This window comes from Halichoerus grypus, chromosome 12 (genome assembly GCF_964656455.1).
Source record: "Halichoerus grypus chromosome 12, mHalGry1.hap1.1, whole genome shotgun sequence".
In the NCBI taxonomy this organism is placed as follows: Eukaryota; Metazoa; Chordata; class Mammalia; order Carnivora; family Phocidae; genus Halichoerus; species Halichoerus grypus.
Window position 1 is genome coordinate 61,509,450 of NC_135723.1, and position 21,064 is coordinate 61,530,513.

General features: G+C 46.5%; 2 protein-coding genes and 1 non-coding gene across 14 annotated transcripts in view; 1 reads left to right on the forward strand and 2 right to left on the reverse strand.

The window, feature by feature from the left end:
* The window catches only part of ZNRF2 (zinc and ring finger 2), a 140,667-nt gene extending 125,873 nt beyond the window's left edge, over window positions 1–14,794 (forward strand). The window contains exons 7-11 of one of the 4 annotated variants that reach the window (XR_013442806.1): window positions 1,487–1,652; window positions 2,451–2,637; window positions 3,854–3,984; window positions 6,051–6,183; window positions 12,804–14,794. The gene's annotated coding sequence lies outside the window, so the exon portion shown is untranslated. Of the gene's footprint in view, window positions 1–1,486; window positions 1,653–2,450; window positions 2,638–3,853; window positions 3,985–6,050; window positions 6,184–12,803 lie in introns of those variants that run through there. The other 3 variants (XR_013442807.1, XR_013442804.1, XR_013442805.1) reach the window with 3 other exon arrangements.
* NOD1 (nucleotide binding oligomerization domain containing 1) overlaps window positions 1,022–21,064 on the reverse strand; it is a 61,314-nt gene continuing 41,271 nt past the window's right edge. For all 9 annotated transcript variants that reach the window (XM_078059420.1, XM_036074465.2, XM_036074464.2 and 6 more), the window contains 2 exons: window positions 17,400–17,483; window positions 1,022–2,042 (listed from right to left, as the gene is read on the reverse strand). In XM_078059420.1, the coding sequence (XP_077915546.1) occupies window positions 1,970–2,042; window positions 17,400–17,483 (157 nt within the window). In that variant the 3' untranslated portion in view covers window positions 1,022–1,969. The remainder of the gene's footprint in view (window positions 2,043–17,399; window positions 17,484–21,064) is intronic.
* On the reverse strand, window positions 8,917–9,041 carry LOC118524377 (small nucleolar RNA SNORA24). The gene has a single exon (XR_004911595.1). It is a non-coding gene; the product is annotated as a small nucleolar RNA SNORA24 (small nucleolar RNA).

Consider the following 21,064-nt stretch of genomic DNA (forward strand, 5'->3'; position numbering starts at 1 on the left):
TCACCATCTAGAAGACCAGAAGTATTTCCAAATAGAATTTAAGCCAACACTACACAAATTCTAATTTCCTTAGACGCAGCAGTTTTAATTTTGATAATCTGTAAAAGCAGCACTATTTGGTAGTTTCTGAGTAAACTTTAGTCTCTCAAAAGTTTAGTTTTAGTGGTTTAACAAAACCCGAATCTGTCAGCTGAGTATAGTTCTTTACTCGGGAAGTCTAAAGTCTGTCCTAAGCACCCCTGGCCTTCAGCTCGCCATGCTCATTCCATACCTGTTGCTCAGAATCTCTGGCAGGGAGAGAGTTGCTGCCTCAGGGGGTGACTCTTAGGTGAATACTCAGATCTGGGGTGAAGGGAGGGGTGGGTCAGAGCTACCAAAGCAGCCCCGCAGGGGAACAACCACCATGTGGCTGAATGACCGTACAGGAGTTTTAGAGCTAACTTGCTCGGTGGCACACTTCCTGACAGGGGCTCCTGCACAAAGCCACATCGGACCTCCGAGAACTCCAAGGTACTGTTGGAAGGCCTCCTCGTCCCTTCCCCTCTCGTGTTTGGTCCTTATCAGCTTGGTGCCTCCTGCCACAGCAGGTGACAGGTCCACTCAGCAGCGAACCGCCACGGAAGGTAGTAGACGTAGAGCCCGGCCTGCCACGGTCTGCCGAGCCACAGTGGTGAGGGCTGTGGAATGTGGCCCAGGCAGCATACCCTGGCCCCAGCCTCCCCGGAACAAGTCCGTGCCTCTGAGAAGCCAGCTGCATGGATTCAGAGGTCAGATGGAGGAAAAGACCTCAGTTGCTTCCTTGGCTTTTTTTGATCCCTTGGTAGGTGGAGAGGCCTGCAAAGGACCATAACGATGACGCCTCTGGCCCTTCCTTCAGCAGGCCCTTCACAGCACTACACGCCAGGGCCCCACCCAACACAGTGAGTGTCCCGAAGGGAGCCAAGCCATGGAGTCCAGGGACCCGCCCGTGCTTCTCAGGCTGAATTCCCTTTTAAAAATCCCAGACTCGGGCGATTAGAAATAATGTTTTCAGTACTTTATTAAACGAATTGGCAAAAGAACAAGTTATCTGGTAGTATCACCACCCCTCCCCCATTTAATGTCCAGCACATGCCTGCCGTGATGGTCCGTGTAACATGCTCTGCTAGCCGGGTTCTCAGCAACTCCCTCAGCCTTCAGTCGGGTTCAGTCATCCTCACAACTACTCCGGGGCAGGGAGAGATCTCCCTTCCTCAGGAGGGCAAGAGACACAGACAGAAGCTTCTGTTTGGACCCCAGGGCCACAAAGGCAAGCCAGGCCTTATTCCTTTTCGAGGAAGGGCACGGGTTCTTCCTCCTGGCGCAGAGCACTTATGCCCACACTTAGCAGCCTTCCTGAGGAAGTCAGCCCAGCATGAGGAAGCCCTGAGTGGAAACTCCGCAGTATGAAGACCCCACCCTTTCTCTTAGATCTGCTAAGAGGGCACCCTGTGATCTCCGTCAACAGACACTGAGACCCAAGGACTAAAACAGAAGCCCACAAGGAGCCTTTGCTTTGGCAAAACCTTGGAAGCGCCAAATCCCGACGCTGCGCATATCTCAGTCTCTACAGCTGTGAAGTGGGCAGACCGTCAACCTGTCGGGAGGTACTAAGGAGGAAGAGAATGTTCCAGGTAAAACACTTGTTTGTTGAGCACCTTTTCTGCAAGAAGCGTGGCACTAACTCTCTACTGTGTCCTCAACTCTTCCATGAAGACAGCATGACTAACTCACTTCCCTGGTGCTGAGGGCCAGTTTTGAGCTCAGCCTTATTCCTCTCATGTCCGATAAAAATGATCCTGCATATGCATCACATCTCTTCATAGTGCATTTAGTCACTAAAACGGCTCACCAGGCGCACTCAGGCCCTGCAAAATTGTAACAGCTATGCGGGGCGGCTCCTCTGTTCATCAGGGCAGCGGGCTCCTCCTTGGGCTCAGACCCCTGCCTCTCAGAAGCAGATGATCCGCTTCTCATCTTCAAAGACTTTGGCCTCCTCTGGCTTTATCAAGTTTCCATTTAGGCTGTGAGAGAAAAACAAAGAACACAAGTAAAATGTTAGGAACTTGTGGGAGCCTTGCCAGTGTGTGTTCCTACCATACTCCTGTTCCTCACATGGCCCTGAAGTTAAGAGACGTACTCTATTCAGACACTTGTGTGATAATATTACTCCTTTTCGCTATCGTCACTCTCTGAACTGGCTCTCACTAAGGTCACCGGTAGCCTCTATAAACTTGAACTTAATGACATCTCTCAGGCCTGGTCTTGTCCTTCACAGGCATTTGGCTGTCCTGCCCTCTGCCTCCTTGAAACACCACACCCGCTTGGCTTGCTCTTAGGCTCTCTGGTTTTCTCCTGTGTCTGTCACTCTGTCTCAGTCTCCCCTCCCCTGTTCTCCTGCATGTGGCCTCTAAATACTGGATTTCCTTCAGGCTGGGGGAAGGGCCTATCACGCCCCCAGGTGACCTCGTCCCTACGTCAGTGGACTTGCAGCCCAGACCTCTCCTGTGTGGCTCTGCCTACTCAGAATCTTCACCTGGACGCCTCCCGGGCACCTCAAGGTGGCCACGCCGGCCCAGGGCCCGTAACTCCGTGTCGGACCACTCTTCATCCAGCTGTGTAAGTCAGTGACCTGGGGATCAGCCTTGACCCCTTCCTCCTCATCTTCATAGTCTGTCTATCCCAGAGTTCTATCTTACTCTCGAAACATCTCCAGCATACCTCCCTGGAACCCCTCCATATCTGCACCACCACCATCGTGGTCTGAGCATCATCATCTCTTCTCTGGATCACTACAGTGCCCTCCTGACTGGTCCCTTTACATGTACCCATGTGACCTCTTCAAATCCATTTTCCTGGAGGAGCCAAAGTGGTCTTTTTATAATGCAGTGCTGATCATATCCCCCTTTGCTTCAAATCCCTCCATGACTTTCCATTGCTTTTAGGATAAAGACCAGAATATGTAACACTACCCACAGATCTCTTATAGTCTAGTATGCCCCAATTCCTCTGCCCCCCGTTGCCCCTTCTCTACTGTCTGAACCCCAGGGCACATCAACATCTTGCTGTTCTTCAAGGATACCATGCTCCTCCTTCCTGCCTCAGAGCCTTTGCATATGCTGTTCCCTCTACCTGGAATACTTTCCTATTCATTCTTCATGGCTTAGCTTAATGCCACTTCCTGAGGGAGAAGTTCCATGAAACCTCGTCTGTATTAGGTTCCCTTCTTAGCTCTCTCCTTTACAGCTCTCACAGTGAATTGCTTGAATGATTTTTTCTTTACTGTGTGTCCCCCTCACTAGGTGGTAAACCCACGAATGAGGGCAGGTCCCTTTTGGTCACCACTGGATGGTGCCAGCAGCGTGCCTGGCACTCAGGCACTTTGTTATTCAGCAAATGAAAATGCAGCGCTAAGCCCCGGGGACACAGCAGTGGCTGTTTGTTTTTTGTTTGTTTATTTTGTTTTTTAAAAGAAACAACCCACAGGCTTCAAATGGCCTCACTGAGGTTAAAGCCCCAGGTCAGTAAACCAGAACTTAATACCTAATGGAACTGCAGTTTCACCTCCCCAGGAATACAGCCTTTAGCCAGGCAACCTGACCAGGAAATTTCCCGAGTCCCCTTCTGCTCCTTAGGAGGGCAACCTGGCCTACACAGTGCATTCCTGGCTAGTAAATGATGCCTTTTTAATGCCTTTTTTTAATGCCTTCTCTGCTCTGCCTTTCAAAAACCTTTCTCTTGTTTGGCTCAGCAGAGGGTATGCCGCCTGATTCGTGAATTGTTGAATAAAGCCAACCAGACCTTCCAATTTATGTGGTTGAATTTTGTTTCACAGACTTGGTGGCGGCACTGGGATCTACAGCGAGCTTCCGATGGCCCATGGGGACAGGGAGAATCACTGGCACGGGGGACCCCCCTGCGAGCCCTTCTACGTTCCCCTTTCTCGACATTGCCCGGGTGCCGCCAGTGAGTGCTCCCAGTTTCTGCTCCCCTCTTTGCCTTCGAGCTACCGACCTAATTGGCTTTCCAGTCCAGGTCAGCATAGACTGGTGGGGGCTCTCATGGAGCGCCAGTGCTTAGCCCTGGGTTCAGCCCGCCAGTCCACGCTGGAATCCCTTCCGGGCTCCACCTGCAGTCCCCATTTACTGGGCTTTGCTGCTTGAATCCTTTCCCATTTCCAGTACACAGTCCCCACGCCGGAGGCCACTGGGTCAGTCCACACAGGGAATTGCCCATGCTGGGCACGGCCTACTCCCGGCCACTCCATGGCAACACCTTGTGGTTACTGCTAGTGTGTTAAGGTGCGTGTTTGTCTTGTTTCGTGGAAACAAAGGCTTAGCTAACAGGATCCTTAAATTCTGAAGAGTCAAACATGCCACCTTCCAGCACACCTGCTCATTTTAGGTCTAAAAACCACGGTGCCGGGAGCTGTGAATTTCTACAGAAATGGCAAAACTCTGCTAAAAACAACCTAGCAGTACAGTGGCCACAAAGGGGAACGTTCCCATAGACAAGGTCATTTAAGAAGTGCATTGGAAAGCGCAAGTTCCCAAACCGAATGGGATGCCTGTTTACATTGGCAAGCAGAAGCTCCCAAAGGTTTCAAAATTCCGAAATAGTTTCATTAAAAGATTAATAAAAAGATTTAGCGAAAGGCTCACGAAAATTAAAGGTGTAAGAGGGACCTAAAGCAAAACAGAAGGAACTCTTGCTGTCCCCCTCTGTCCTCTGAGCACTCATTCTGCTAATCCTCGGTCTGCATTGCCTTTCCCCGCTCTGAAAATGCCACCAGAAACAAAACTGGCAAGGTATTGGCCATACAGGGCCCCTCTCAGAGTTAATGAAACTGAGAAATTTTTTGGTAAACTGCTACAGCCAAGGGGTTGGTGGGGGCGCGGCGCCTGGGTGGCTCAGTCAGTTAAGCATCTGCCTTAGGCTCAGGTCATGATCTGGGATGGGGGTCAGGGGTGGGGGGTCCTGGGATCGTGCTCTGCGTTGAGCTCCCTGCTCAGCGAGGAGCCTGTTTGTCCCTCTTCCTCTGCTGCTCCCTCCGCTGGTGCTCATTCTCTCTCTTTTTTCTCTCTCTCACTTGCGCTCCCTCTCTCTCAAATATCTTAAAAAAATAAATAGCTAAGGGGAACCTCCTGCAGATAGCAGAGCCCACACAGGGGACCCTGGAAGAACTGGCAGAAGCCAGGGAAGGGTGAAAATGCTTACCAGAATCACTTCTTCTGAAGGTGCCCGCAGTGCCCACGGAGAGGGGAAAAGAAAACTGCACGTCACCCTTTCCTTCCCGAATCTAAACCCATTGTTCACTGATGCCCTCCCTCCCAGGGGCGGCTCTCACCCTCTTCCTTGTTTCATTTTGCATAACCAGGCTTGGCTTTCTGCCTGCCTGGGACGTGCAGGTTGTTGCTTCTAAAAGAGCGGATCGTGGAAACAAAGCCTTAGCTAATAGGATCCTTAAGTTCTGAAGAGTCAAACATGCCACCTTCCAGCATACCTGCTCATTTTAGGTCTAAAAACCACAGTGCCAGAGCTGTGAATATCTACAGAAATGGTTGGTTTTGTAGGGCCCAAGGGCAGGCTGCTCCAAAATGTGCCACTGTGGCATGCTGATGGTTTTAAAGAACACATATTTAAGAGACAACCCGTACAAGGACGACACTCAGATCCCCCTCTATCCCACTGAAAGCAGGAGGTAAATCTCCCATGTGAAAGGCACCCTCATTCTTAGCACCAGAGACGGGAAATTTAGAGCCAGAAAAGCTGTATAAACAACCTTGTTAATTTTTACCAATATCACACCCCAAATTCTGCCTAGAATTCCTTACTAATTGGAGCTCCCAAAGTTAAGTTTTCTTCGTCCTGTCAATTCCTCATGGGTTTATTTATTGTCTCTGCCTAAAAAATACAAAAACTGCCTGCCTTGGTCATCTCTTTAGGTCTCAATTTCATTATTGGCCCACTGTGCACACACAATAAAACTTTGGTTTTTTCCCTCTGGTTAATCTGTCTTATGTAACTCTCAGTCCAGCTGGAAGAACTTGAAAGGTTGAGGAAGAACCTTCCCTTCCCTCCGGTTGGCGTAGCCGGTGGATACTCACTCGCAGGACAGCGGCTCGCCCAGAGATCCTGGGACAGCTGACACAGAGCCAGCAGAAGGTAAGGTTCTGACCGCGCCAGCCTCCCGGCTCCTCTGTCTGCAGGGCCTGGTGGAACCTGAGAGTGGTAACAATCTTTCTTTCCCTAAATTTAGTTAGCAGGAGAAAATACTGTAGAACTAGTTCCTTGGGCTGAACAACTTTTGGTAAAAATTTGGTAGCGTACTCTTGGGTGACTGATCATATTCTCCCAGAGGTGGTCACTGTTTTCTTTCATCTGTGTCTTTTTTTGTTGAGTGTCATCGGAAGGACTTCTCACAGGACAGAATGCAGGCTTCAGCCCTAGAAGCCTGCTGTGTACCGGCCTCACAGACTGGTGAGGTCACAGTTCTCCTCAGAACAGGGTCTGTTTAGACGAACTCTGCTGTGGGTTACCGCGCACATGAAGTAAGGGCTGTTGCTAAAGAAACATCTTGGAAGCCCAAGCGACAAAATTGGTGGTCACGGGTCAGCAGTTAGAAGCTGTTAGATTGCTTGTCATCTAACTCAAAGATCTCCCGCCCTCCCCCCGCCGTTAGGATAAGGTCATGGAATGGGTTAGACGGACACTCAGTTCGCTGCCGGCCTCAAGAAAACATCCATGCACTGAGGTACACAGTAAAACAGCACACAGTCCCCAACCTCAAGGCATAGCCCTTCTAGGTCTTGGTTTGGCCCCCGGAGACCCAAGGCTTAGGCAGGGCTGTTAATGTGAACATAAGAGATTTTTCCTTTTGTCTAGTTCTGTGTCCTAAGCGCTTGGCTTTGTGACCAGTGAGCATATTTTCTCTGGTCTCCCTCACTTGGGAGGGCACACTTCACCGGGGTGCATCGTGGTGGCCAGTCCAATAGACCGGGGACCTGAGACACACAATTACAAGCAGCGCTCTCTGTCCGGCCACGCCAGCTCTCAGGAAAGTTTGTCATAAGGGGCCCCAGCCCCTAAGGGAGGGGCCTCTGTTGCTTCAGCCTTTCTTGCTCCTTAGTGCTAGAGAAATCTCATTCCAGTAGCACCAGCCCAATGTCACAGATGAGCAGGTCTGTGCCTAGAGGTGTCTTACATTCTGGGAGACCAGAGGCACCGTACACACCACCTCGTCCTTACAGCCTGCACAACGAAGGTGGTTGCTTTCTCACACTATTCTTGGGAGTAGGCTTTTGGATCGTGGGGGCTGCATCATCTCTGCTTTCTCTGGGGACACCTCTTAAGTCTTGGATTAAGCCATTAAAAGGCTTATGGGTTTGAATCACTATTGAAATTAATAAGATCCAATTTGTCAATGGCCAAACACTAGATCCTTTAAATTGGCTATTTGAAAGAGAAAAATTATAAAGAGCTCTCAATTGTCTTATTAGTATAATGGCTAGTCTTAGGGATTCCCTTGACAAGATAAAAGAACAAAAATTAGACTTAAGACAGATAAATGTCCCATGAAAATTCCCCTTCTTAAAATCTAGCCCAACCTCTAGGTTCAAAGTATATAGACTACTCTTATAAATGCTAGAAGCCAAAAAGTGAATTTAACAGAAGCACCTAGGACAAACAGGAGGGTTTGGTTTACTGTAATCAACCTCTGTCAGCGTCATTTTTTTTTTTTTTTTAAGATTTTATTTATTTGAAAGAGAGAGAGAGGAGAGACAGTGAGAGAATACAAGCGGGAAGGAGAGGGAGAAGCAGGCTCCCTGCAGAGCAAGGAGCCCGATACGGGGCTCGATTCCAGGACCCTGGGATCATGACCTGGCAGGTGCTTAACGGACCGAGCCACCCAGGCGCCCCAGCCTCAGACCTTTTTATATGCTCACCTTCGTCAGGTGTATCCTAGACCCCGCCCCCTACTGCAAAAAATCCATGTCCCCCAAACAGCAGCAAATCTTTATAAAGCCCTTTTTCCTCCATTTTCAGAAGATCCTACCAAACTTAGAGAAATATTAAAAAGATTTGACTATTCACAACCTCCCCTTCACAGAGGAAAGAGATGACCAATAAAATTTCCCCTAGGCCCTCCTTGAAATGATCAGAGGAAGGCTGATGCTGAGGGGCTAATAGAAGTCCTGGCTGAACTGTGTAACCATGAAGGCTTTTGTTAAAATGCTTTATCCAGACTGTACAAAAGCATAAAATTCCGCTTGATATAAAGAAGCAAATTTAGTTAAAGAGGTAGGCCAGTCCCTTGATATTCAGGCTGGAATCCAGTTCTTTGGGGGGATTAAAAACAACTGTCTTTGTCTTCCAAATCTCTATAAAACCAGAAATGCAACTCTAGAAATATGTCAAAAACCACCTATCTTTACCAACCTCCTCCATTCCTCTCAAAATATTTGTGGATATTATCAAAGGTCAGGATATTGGAACAAAATTGCCCTGTACTTAAGGGGAAAAAAGGTAATTCCCCCCCCCCGCCCAGAGCAGTCAAGCATTTTATTTAATTATAACAAGGAAGCACTCAATTATTCTCTCCTTAAATGCCATATTTAGGCAGAAATAATATTTAGGCCTATATTGAAAATACTGCCCTGATAGGTTCCAGAACATTATTCACCATTCAGGACCCAAGCTGTTGAGATTTAAAATCATGTTTGGGAATGTACCACAGGACGCTAAATAAACAAGTCTTCACCCACATTACTTTGAATTTCTTAATATCTTGTCCTGTGTTCCATTGCCCATCGGAACAACTGAGCTTCCTAGAAGCATTTGACCAATAGCTAGATGTGTGCCCAAGAACCCAGCATCCTCCAGGTTTTCAAAAGTGAAGAGGCTACCTGTGAAAGTCAGAATCGGCCCCCCATTAAAAGGGTACAGCTTTGCCAATAAACAAGAATATGCTCTTCCATGGCTAGGAAGGAAGACTGCCACAGCTGACCGGTTTAGAAAAGGTCAATTTTAAGTCACAATTACCCCAAAACTCTTAAAGTTTTTTGCATTTTTTCTGTCCCTTTAAATTATAAATCTTATCACGTCTTTGAAATGTGAACACAGCCCACAATTACCTGAGGCTGAAGGAAAAATGAGAGGGGAAGAGGCCTTTTTAAAATACAAACCGGTAACAGGGCTCTGATGCCCCCTTGAGCACCTCTGATAACAGGCAGATAAGCTCCAAATCTCCACCTTGGACAAAACTTCGATACTTTCTCTGTACATTTTCTACCCCATCTTCTGTAGGACCTAGGTAGGAGCCATTCTTTGAAATGCAAACTTGATAGGGAAGTTTTTCATTAGAAAAAGGGAGAGAGGGAAGTATTTGGAAATTGGGCCTATAATCGCTCTACAAAGGCGAGTAGAACCAAAAGCTAGAAGATTTTGTTTGCCTCTGGTCTGTGTATTTGCATGTGTGTCCATGTATGTTGTAAATGTGAGATATTTTCTGTATTTTTGGGTGGTATGGCTAAAATTGTAACAGAGTTCTATTTAGTTTATCTGAAGGCATGCTCTGGTAAGAATTGGGCATTCTAAAACTCAGAAAGCTTGTGGTGTGCCTGGGTGGCTCAGTCGGTTAAGCGTCCAACTCTTGATTTCAGCTCAGGTCATGATCTCGGGGTCATGACCTCAGGGTTGTGAGAGGGAGCTCTGTGTTGGGCTCCGTGCTCATAGGGGAGTCTGCTTGAGATTCTCTCTTTCCCTCTGTCCCTGCCAACCGCCACCCCTAGTTCTCTCTAAAATAAATAAATAAAGTCTTTAAAATTCAGAAAGCTAAAAACTAACCCAAATGTTTAAGTTCATATGATCTGGGAAAATATTTGGCATTAAAGCTAATTTAAGATTATTGGTTTAATTAAAATAGACCTGTCTTTAGAGTTATCAGCATTAAATATAAAAAACTTTTATTCTGCCTGTGTTTACTGAAAGTCAAATGAGTTTCATGTTCTCTCTGTTGCAAAATCTGTCAGAAAAAAAACCCAGAATAATGGTTGAGTCTAATGCCTCATGAAGTTTTATGGGTAGTCCAAATATAATAAGAACAAGTAAATTAAATAGATGTAAATAAGATAAAAAGGTTTCTAGGTAAATTTTTTTTTTTTTAAGATTTTATTTATTTGAGTGAGCACAAGCTGGGGGGAGAGGCAGAGGGAGAAGCAGACTCCCCACTGAGCAGGGAGCCCCACATGGGGCTCCATCCCAGGACCCTGAGATCATGACCTGGGTCAAAGGCAGATGCTTAACCGACTGAGCCACCCAGGCTAGGTAAACTTTTAAATAGCTTCCAAAATCTTTTTGATGGTAACCCAAAACTTTAAAAAGTTTTGCTAAATTAAATGGATAATTAAATTCATTGAGTATCTAGGGGCACCTAGGTGGCTCAGTCAGTTAGGTGTCTGCCTTTGGCTCAGGTCATGATCTCAGGGTCCTGGGATGGAGGCCCACGTTGGGCTCCCTGCTCAGTAGGGAGTCTGCTTCTCCCTCTCCCCCTTCCCCCACTGGTGCTTTCTCTCTCTCAAATAAAATCTTAAAAAAAAAAAAAATTCATTGGGTATCTAGATCATTTCCCAGTAAGAAAAAGTAATACAACATTAAGTATTAATATAGGTTTACCTACTTTTAGTTTCTCTGTATAAAACAAATTTGGTTCTGTTTTATGCTGTTGTACTATGAAGAAACACATGTTTCGAAATTATGAAATATATTCATAAATTTGCCAATCTAGGGGCACCTGGCTGGCTCAGTCAGTGGACCATGTGACTTAGGGTCATGAGTTCAAGTCCCACATTAGGCATACAGCTTACTTAAAAAAAAATTGCCAATCTAAAGAATTCTGGTGTAACAGTTTACAATTGCTTACTACTTAGTTTTCACTAGAAATTAAGGTTTCTAAGAGTTAAGAATTCGAATAAATGTAAATAAGGCAACTGAAAATAAGATATGTGTTTTGGGTGAGAAAAAATATGAGGAATAAAAATACATTTCTGTTGAGGAAAAAGAATATAAATTTGTCCTGAAGCAAAGTGAAAACTTAGGGCAAAATCTGGATGTAAAAAAAAAAAATTGTAGAAGATTTATGGAAAAGAAATCTTTGGAAAGAAATTTTCTGTGTGGCTAGTACTGGGTAAGATGAAGGTAAATTTAAGTAAATGAGTTTTATTATCGAAAGTACACTGGTGCAAAATTAGAATTGTTTTCTCTTTGTTAAAAGGTCAAACTTTTCTTGAACTCCTGGTCTGCTCTTAGTAAGAAATTATAAACAAAAGTTTTTCTTTATAAAAAACAAGGATTCTGTGTTTTGCCAAAATAATTTCCTATGTTTATCACGTCTTTGGATTACTTAAACTGAGTCTTAATATTAAAAGGGCTAAATTTTGCTTACAACTGTGTAACCTACTGTATTGGCCTTTATAATCTTTTATTGTCATTTTGGTTAAATGGATAGTTAACTATTGTTTTATAACAATTCGTGATCCTATTTAACCAAACCTATTTAACCAACCTTTTGATATTTTTGACATACTTCCCAAAATCAAATTCTAAAATGAAGTCTTTCTGGCCACAATCTAACTGAAATTTTCCAGAGGGCCCATTGTACATTTCAAAGATTTTGTGAATAATTGAACTCATTAGGCTTGTTTGTTGTGTTTAATCCCATGGACAGCACTGTCAGATAAGTGCTACCAAACTTTGTGTAGATGTCAGTTATCAAAATAAATAAGTGTTCTAAAAATTATATGAAACTCCAAACAATCTGATATGTCCTGATATATTATTATCTTAAAGTGTTATATGTCACAGAAATAACCAAATTTCCTTGCCACTTGCATTGTAATAAACTCTAATCAGATCTTTAACCATGGCCATTTTTAAGACTTTTATCGTTTACGGGTATACTTTTTACTCAGATGCTTTTACAGAAGCCTCCCGCAAATATATTTTGTCTTAAATGAGACTCATGGAAAGACCTCTCAGTACAGATTTCTGATAACCTTCAGCTCATACAATTAAACTGGGTAAGAATTTCCAGAACTAATGGAAGAACTAAATTCAAGTAGAACCAGAAAAATATGTGACTAAATTAACTAAGGAGGATAATTTTTATAACTTTTTGGTTAAAACATTCATTTTTTAAAAATGTTTTGTTTTTCCAGATTTAAGGAAAGTTTTTATTTTAAAATACTAAAACAATTACTAAACATAGGTTTATTTTACAGAGAAACTAAAAGATATTTTGATATGTTAGGGCTACTTTGAGAAATTGAAAAAGGCATATACTTAACAGTTAAGAATTCTCATAAAGGGGCACCAGGCTGGCTCAGTTGAAAGAGCATGCAACTCTTAATTTCGGGGTCATGAGTTGGAGCCCCATGGTGCATTTAGAGATTACTTAAATAAAGCTTTTTTAAAAATTCTAATGTAATTAAGGCTACTGGAAATAATAAGAGAAACAACTCTGTATGTAAGGAAAGAAGGATATGTGTTTTTGGTAAGAAAAAATACGAAAAACAGAAATACATCTTTGATGGAAAAGAAGGTAATTTTGTCCTAAAGTGAGACTGGTTATTTAACAAGGGAAAACTTAGGACAAAATCTGAATGTAAAAAAGGAAAGTTCTAGAAGGTTTGTGGAAAGAAATTTTAATATGTGACCAGGTGACTTTTGTGCAAGGCAGCAACAGAATCTATAAAGATGTGGATTAACTCCATTCTCTTTTTCTGCAGAAAACGGCCCCTCAGTGCCAGACGTTTGCCATCCTGACGTCCTTATAACATGGCAAAGGTCTGCTCCAGAATCAGAGAAATTAAACTAAAACAGTTGGGCTATGGGAAACCCAGGATGGCCACTTGATTCCTCCTCGCTCCCTAACAAACCCTGTTTTTGGTTTTTGCCGTCCTGCGCCCATCAAAGTACATTCAAGATGACTCCAATTATAAAAAGACGTTAGTGGGGAAATGTCTATAAAATTGCAAAAACAGTCTTTTAGCAGTGTCTGACTGGTCGGGTCCACAATCCTGAAAAAACCGTTTTTGTCCGCAGAGGCCTCAGACCTCCCGCTCTGGACCCTTGAACACCGGTAGCCGCACCGCTTTCAACTGCCTCTTGGTCCAGGCGCCCAGTCGTCGTGTTATTGCATGTGTGTTTTCTGGAAGGGTTGAAGCCTTTCCGTCCCCCAAGGCTGTTGTCCTCACAGTAGGAAATAAAAAAACTATTAAAGTGTTTCCCACTTGGGGTACACCTTGTATAATCTCCAGTGATCGAGGCACCCTCTTCACCTAACGAGAACCTTGCAGAGTTCCTGGAACTCTATCCGTGTACAACCTTGTTGTTTCATGCCAGTGTGACCAGCCACTGTGAGTCTTTTGTGTCTTGTGCTCCAGCCTGTTATGAACAGCTTCAAAAAACCATCTGGGATCCCAGTTCAAAGGGTCCTGTTAGGCACAGTCTAGAGCCTGGTGATGATTAGGGATTCTGGAAACATCACCAGAGAAGAACAGCTCTTGGGACCTTCGGGAATGCTCCTGACCACTGACACCGCTGTGCAACTGGAAGGCACTGAGCCTTGAGTCCCCATCACACAACTGAAGAAAGCTCCACTGGAGCCCTGGTCCTGGACAATCACCCTGACCAGGGAGAGAAACACTGGCCACCCAGGTAGACTGCCTCCGCTCACCACGCCGGATTGACTTCACACCGGAACTGAACAGGACACCATTTGCCCTCTTTTCCTTCCCCTCCCTCTGGCATTGGCTTGGCGAGATAACACCCTTATCTTTCCCTCCCAGGCCACCGCTCAGGGGGCAACTTCTGGAATTCAGAGCCACCTTTTATTTCAGGCTAGGAGAAAATCATACTTTTATCATGGGTCGAGTCCTGTGAATTTACATCGTGAGTTCGAAGGGAACTACCAGGAGGCTTTTGTGATTCACGACTCTCCTTTTGGCAGATCCCTACTTCCAGGGATAAATATAATGAGGCTCTAATCAGGAACTTCTCCTTAGTTCTTGAAATGTTTGCCAAATTGCCACTAAAGCAAGAACTGCCCAACAACGATCCCTGGACTCTCTGGCCAAAGTTGTTCTCCATAACAGAACAGCCCTTGATTGTCCTTCAGCCGAGCACGGAGCTGCCTGCTGGAGCCAATCCCCCCTGCCACACCTGGGTTCACCGTTCTGGGAAATTTGAAACTCGATTACATCAAATCACAAAATAAGCCACTTGCCTTAAAAAGAGGACTCCTTCCATGGGGACTTTGATTTATTTGATTTTGATTGGATTGGAGAGCATAGCTTCAAAGTACCCTGCAAACACTGGGAATTATCATAATCATAATAATCTCCCTGGTGCATTATATTCTCTCAAAAATTTTAAAGGCATGTTTGCAGCCACATAACCACCAAGCACATGGTCCCCTCAGACTGGACCAGCAGAAAGGTACAGAGAGGACAACCGACTTAAAGGAACATAAATCTGAAGTCATAACCTGTGAGTATCACAGAGAAAGCCAAAATATCATGACAGAATGCCGAAGATCAGCAGAGGCTCTGAGAACTACAGAGCAGTAGCTGAGAGGAATGAATGGAACCTTTAATCAGTCAACATAGAATCTCCTCGTCGATACTAGGCAATTTCCTGAGAGGCCCCTTCAGCTCCCCTTAGGAGGGCAAACGTGCCTAAACAATGCATTCCCTGCTAATAAATTCGTCTTTGTTTATGCCTGTGCTTTAAGAACCTTTCTGTCGTTCGGCTCGGCAGAGCTCCCCTGTACTTGCTAGGTGGGATGCTGCCCGACTCCTGAATTGTTTAATAAAGCCAATTAGACCTTCCAGTTTACTCAGCTGAATCCTGCTTCTTTAACACCACGGCCCGGGCCCCACCCTCAAAGAGCTCGCGGTCTGCAGTAGACCGCCTCGCAGGACAGGGTGTGTGAGAAATGCCGGACAGCGCCAGGTCACGGAGCACCCGACCTCCTGTCTTTGCAGCAGAACCCACGGCGGGACTGAGGGCTGCAGGTTCTCCTGGGCCGGGGGCGAGGCAGACCCAGACGTCAGTCCAGACGGCGAGTCGCTGTGCCGCCGGTGGCTGCAGGCAGAGTGGCTCCCTCACCCCCCAGTCCCCCCAGCCCTGGACTGGACTTCGCAGAGCCCAGATCCAGGGCGTCACCCACGTGGGGCAAGCTAGGGATGGAAGTGAAGCCGCCGCCAGGCCAGCCCCTCCCGAGCTCTCCGTCTCGCCTTCTCTCTCAGTCCGCCCCCTGCCCCCCATACACACACACAGTGCCTCCCTCCAGCTCTGGGTGGCACACCTGGACGCTAAAGACACCTGGCCTGCACAAACCGTCCCTTGTAAGGACGGATGCACCTCTTCAGGCTTGACAGTTAATAAAGCAGCTGTGTACCCTTACAGCTGTCCTCACCAGCCTCTGAGAAGAGCAGAGGCCGACTGCTGCCTGCAAACTTCCGCAGCCTGGCCTACATCGGCCTCCCCCTCCGCCCGCTGTCCTTGGACCACGGAAGCGGCAGGACACGAAGGGCTTCTGGGGAAGGGGCCACAGGCAGGAGGGGCTCGGGATGAACGCAAACTCAAGTCCCACGAGCTCTCACAGGCCACAGCGCCGCCGTCAGTCTTGCCAGAGGCGGGCTCTCTTCTCTAGAACAGTGTTTTCCAAGCGTTTTTCCAACCATGACCCGAATAAGAATTACATTTAACATTGTGAACCAATCTATTCATACGCACATACCCATATCTGAAACAAGATTATAAAATCACACTTCAGGGGCGCCTCGGTGGCTCAGTCATTAAGTGTCTGCCTTGGGCTCAGGTCATGGTTCCTGGAATCGAGTCCCTGCTTCCCGCTCTCCCTCTGACCCTGCTTGTGTTCCTTCTCTCGCTTTGTCTCTGTCAAATAAATAAAATCTTTAAAAAAAAAAAAAATCACACTTCATACTACGCACAGTGCTTGCTGGTACTCTGCTCAAGTTCATTTTTTTTTTTTTTTTTAAAGATTTTCTTTATTTATTTGAGAGAGAGAGTGAGAGAGAGAGCACAAGACGGGGGAGCGGGAGAGGGAGAAGCAGACTCCCTGCTGAGCAGGGAGCCCGATGCGGGACTCGATCCCGGGACTCCAGGATCATGACCTGAGCCGAAGGCAGTCGCTTAACCAACTGAGCCACCCAGGCGCCCTCAAGTTCATTTTTTAAATAATGCTGGTTGCAACCCGCCAAACTCATTTTGCTCCACTGACAAGTTCCAAAGGAAAGTTTAAAAAGCACTGTTCTCGGAGCCGAGGTCAAGGGGCTGTACCTCGATTTACTTTTTTTTGGCTGGGAAGTTCTCCCCCAGTCATGAAGAAATATAGTTAATGAGTAACTACCCCCCCAGCTGAGGATCTGAGTTCATAGAGCAGCCACAGTGAGAGCGTGAACTCTTCCTCCCGTCTGTGTCCTCAAGGGAGGTCTGGCTTTGCCCCCTGCCGGGTCCTCCACACGGTGGCTTTGCAGGGCTGTTTCCCGCCCGAGGTGCAGGACAAACTCCAGAGCACTCAGGAGTCTGTTCAGCCCCCAGTTCTCAGCTCCAAGAAGCCGGTACTCTTACGCAATCAGGGTCCTTTCTGTCTGGCTAACTGCCATTTCCCCAGCACCCAAACCATGGCTGCAACTGTTACTAATGAGAACGCCCCCCAAACCCCATATGGCCCTGCACATTCTACAAGCCCAGACCCAAACAGGGGCAGGGGTATGTGTCTTGTGAGGCACTAATGGGGTGGAATAGGGCTCAGTGTTGTAGAAAGCAAACGATTTGGCTCCCACTAGCCCCAGAAGCCACTCCTCAAGGCAGAAACAGGAAGTTGAGGAAGAGCACAGGTCAGCTCAGATCAGCATGGAAGTAGCTCCTCAAGCCCAGGAAGCCCAGAAAAGGAGAAGAATGGGCCCCAAACTCCAGCTAGCACGTTCATCTCTCAGCCTCCTGAGTCCCTGAGTGCTTCACTTGCAGTGGGAATGCCTTTCCAGAGCTGTTTGCTCCGGAACTTCAGGGAAGCAGAGGAGGACAGGGGACCGGGGAGGAGAGCAGGGTCAGGCCGACTGGGCCAGATTCCAGCTGCTCTTCTTAGGTGGCACCTTGGGCAGGTTTACTTCACTGCTCTGGGCCTCAGGTTCTACATCTGTGAAATGGAAATAATACCAGCTACTTCACAAGATAATGGGAAAGATGAGGAATAAGTGCAAAGAGCTCCCCTGCACATTGTGCCTGGCACCCAGATGGCGGTGCTGAGTAAGTAAGCACTGTTACTATTATGACCAGCGGTGGACGAGTCTTACCAAATCTCCATAATGCCAGTGTTCCTCTGTAAGGCATCTGCCAGCTGGGCAATCCCCTTGGCTGTGATCTGGTTCTGGATAAGCCTGAAAGAAGAACATATCTTGTAGCAAATCCTTAATACTGGATTAACTCTGCCCCCTCCATTAGGGAGTTGTAAGGGTATGGTGGGAATGAGACAGGGCCAGGGGAAGAACGGTGTCCGCATGACTTTTAATCTGGCGAAGACTGTCTTGAGCAGATCTACCAGAATAAAGGACATCCTTTAAAATGTTTAATTTTTTGGTATATTTTTAGAGTGAACATAATATATCTGTGCATTCATACACAGATAATTTAATACATGAATGCGTTTATGTGTGTCATTGGCATTTTTCGCTGCAGGGGTGCCCAATCAAAAATGTTTGGAGGCCACCAGTCTGAACAACGAATTCTAAGAAACACCCAGAGGACAGGCAGTCTAGTGGCCTTCCAGCTGGCTGGGGAAGGCAAGGCAGTTTTTAAAGTTAAGTAGCTGCTAACTGGCTGTTCACTTCATTGGAGAAACAAAGGCTTCTAAGAATGCACCATGTCCTCTCCAACCTCTGGCAGGGGAGGGAAGAGAAAGATTCTCCTGCTGCCGCTCATGGGTCCCAGCGGGAAAGCATCAATAACGGGGCCTCTAGGAGGGCACCCCATTAGGTCAGGTAGCAGTGATCCAAATGGAACAAAGGTTTCTGATATAGCCGGGGAGCCTGGACAATTTCTCAAGTGCTCTCCTGGGCAGCTGGGCTTCCAACCCAACCAAGAGCTACACACCACACAAGGCAGTGATGTGTCTGTGCTTCGTCACAGAGCCACTCCTCGCTCCTGGCTATTTGTAGAATAAGGCTACTACTGAACTTGACCCTAAGAAATCCTGGGCACTGACCCAACAAGGCAGCCCTACCAGGAAGATGAGAACTTCACCGTCGTGATTGATGAGATTATAGAAACTAAGTGAGAAGGGGCCAACCCCATGAAGAGGCAGGACAGTGTCGTGGTTCAAAGCTCCCCTCCTCCACACACACCCACCCCCCACTTCTCAGCCACAGATCCTTGAAGAAATAAGCTCACGCTGTCTATGCCTCAGTGGCCTGATCTATAAAATGGAGGCAAGAGAACACCCCCTCCCTGGGTGTGTGAGGTCTCAGTGGGAGGATGTGTACGAAGGAAGTCGTTCTCACAGTTTCTGCCCCGGTGCCCAGGGGCAGGGAGCTCTTGTCGCCATTGCTGCCCCAACACACAGGACCGTGCCCCAGTCTCCCAGCCACATCTCTCAAAGTGGGACCCCTGGGCTCAGGGGCAGAGGTGATGACCCCCTGGGTAAGGACGACCACAACATAACTTGGACATTTTGGCAAAAGAAGCAACGATAGAACCTGGAAGTGGAGCCAGAACCATGCACCGGGTTAAACTGCTGCTTCCTCATCACCTCCACTTTGCTGGGGGAGCTGCTTCCAACCAAGAGCTGGCAAGAGGCCGGGTAGTAAGAGAGCCAAAGAGTGTGGCAGGGCTCAGGCACACATGCCCCCCGGGGCCGCCTTCATGAGGGCAGTGTGGTCTGTGCACGCACGAAGCAGCCGAGACTCGCTCTCTAGCCCCGGTCTCGCTCAGAGCTCCCTGCAGGGGCTGGCCTGGCACCAAGGGCAGGAGAGAAAAGAAAGTCTACAGGCCAGAGAAACAACAACAACAAAACAGATGTAAAAGCACAGACTGGCTGTTTCACAGAAACTGACAAGGTGAGCTGAAATTCATATGGAAATACAAGGGACCCAGAAGAGCCCAAACAACCTTGAGAAAGAAGGACAAAGTTGGAAGACTCACACTTCCTGATTTCAAAACTTACTACCTCATTAGAATAATCAGGACAGTGTGATACTGCCGTAAGGATAAACAGATCAATGAACTAGAATAGAAAGTCCAGAAATATACCCGTATGTTTACGGTCAATTGATTTTTGGCAAAAGTGTCAGGGCCAATTAAAAGGGAAAGATAGTTTTTTCAACAGGAGGTGCTGGGACAGCTGGATAGCCACATGCCAAAGAATTAATTTGGGCCCTATGCCTCAGACTGCACACAACAATCAACTCCAGAAATTAACATTTAGGATCCAATACCTCAATGTAAGAGCCAAACTATAACACTTAAAGGGAAACTTAGATGTAAATCTTTGTGACCTTGGATTAGGCAACAGTTTCTTAGACACCTAAAACACAAACCACCAAAGAAAAAAATAAGTGGGACTTCCATCAAAATTAAACTTCGGCTCAGGTCATGATCCCAGGGTCCTGGGATCGAGTCCCGCATCGGGCTCCCTGCTCTGCGGAGAGCCTGCTTCTCCCTCTCCCTCTGCCTGCTTCTCTGCCTACTTGTGTTCTCTCTCTATCTCTCTGTCAAATAAATAAATAAAATCTTAAAAAAAAAAAAAAATACTTCTGTGCTTCAAAGATCACTAACAAGAAAGTGAAAAACCCCACAGAAGAAATATTTGCAAATTGTCTACCTAGTAAGTGTCTAGTACCCAGAATATATAAAGAACTCTAACAACTCAGCAATAAAAAGGCAAATAAATTTATTAACATTTAAATTAAATTTGGGGGAAGGATGTAGAGACATTTCTTCAAAGAAGATACACAAAGACCAACAGGTTCATGAAAAGATGCCCAGTGTTAGGGGCGCCTGGGTGGCTCAGTCGGTTAAGCGTCTGCCTTCAGCTCAGGTCATGATCCCAGGGTCCTGGGATCGAGTCCCGCATCGGGCTCCTTGCTGAGCGGGAAGCCTGCTTCTCCCTCTCCCCCTCCCCCTGCTTGTGCTCTCTCTGTATCTGTCTCTCTCTCTGACAAATAAGTAAATAAAATCTTAAAAAAAAAAAAGATGCCCAATGTTAGTCAGCAGGGAAATGCAGATCAAAACCACAATGAGATACCACTTCACGCCCACAAGAGTGACAAGATTCAAAAAAGGTGGACAACGACGAGTGTTGCTGGTGAGGATGTGAGAACTGGGAGCCTTCCCACATTGCTGGTGGGAAGGTAAAGTGAGCAGCCACTTCAGAAAATACTTTGATGGCTCCTCAAAAAGTTACATACGGAGTGGCCATGTGACCCGGCAATTCTATTCCTAAGCGTTTACCCAAGAGAAATGAAAACACATGTCCATACACAAACATGCACAGGAATGTTCAAGGTAGCATTATTCACAACAGTCAAAAAGTAGAAACAAGCCCGATGCCTACCAACCGACGGATGGACAGATTGTGGACGATTCACACAGAGGAATATCAGCCACACAGAGCCATGAGGTTCTGACACGTGCTAGAATGTCAATGAGCCTTGAAAACTCATGCCAGTGAAAGAATGCAGACAAAAAGTCACATGTTGTAGGATTCCATTTCTGTGAAATGCCTAGAATAGGCAAATCCATAGAGACAGTCGATCAGGGACTGGGGGAGAAAGACGGGGAGGCGCTGCTTAATGCATGGGGGTGTATTCCGGCTGGGGGCAGCGGGAAAGTAAAACCGATCTATAGTTAGATCGTGGTGCTGGTTGCACAACCTTGTGAATACACTAAAGACCACTGACCTGTACATTTTATTAAGATTTTATTTTTTTTAAGTAATCTCTACACCCAACATGGGGCCTGAACT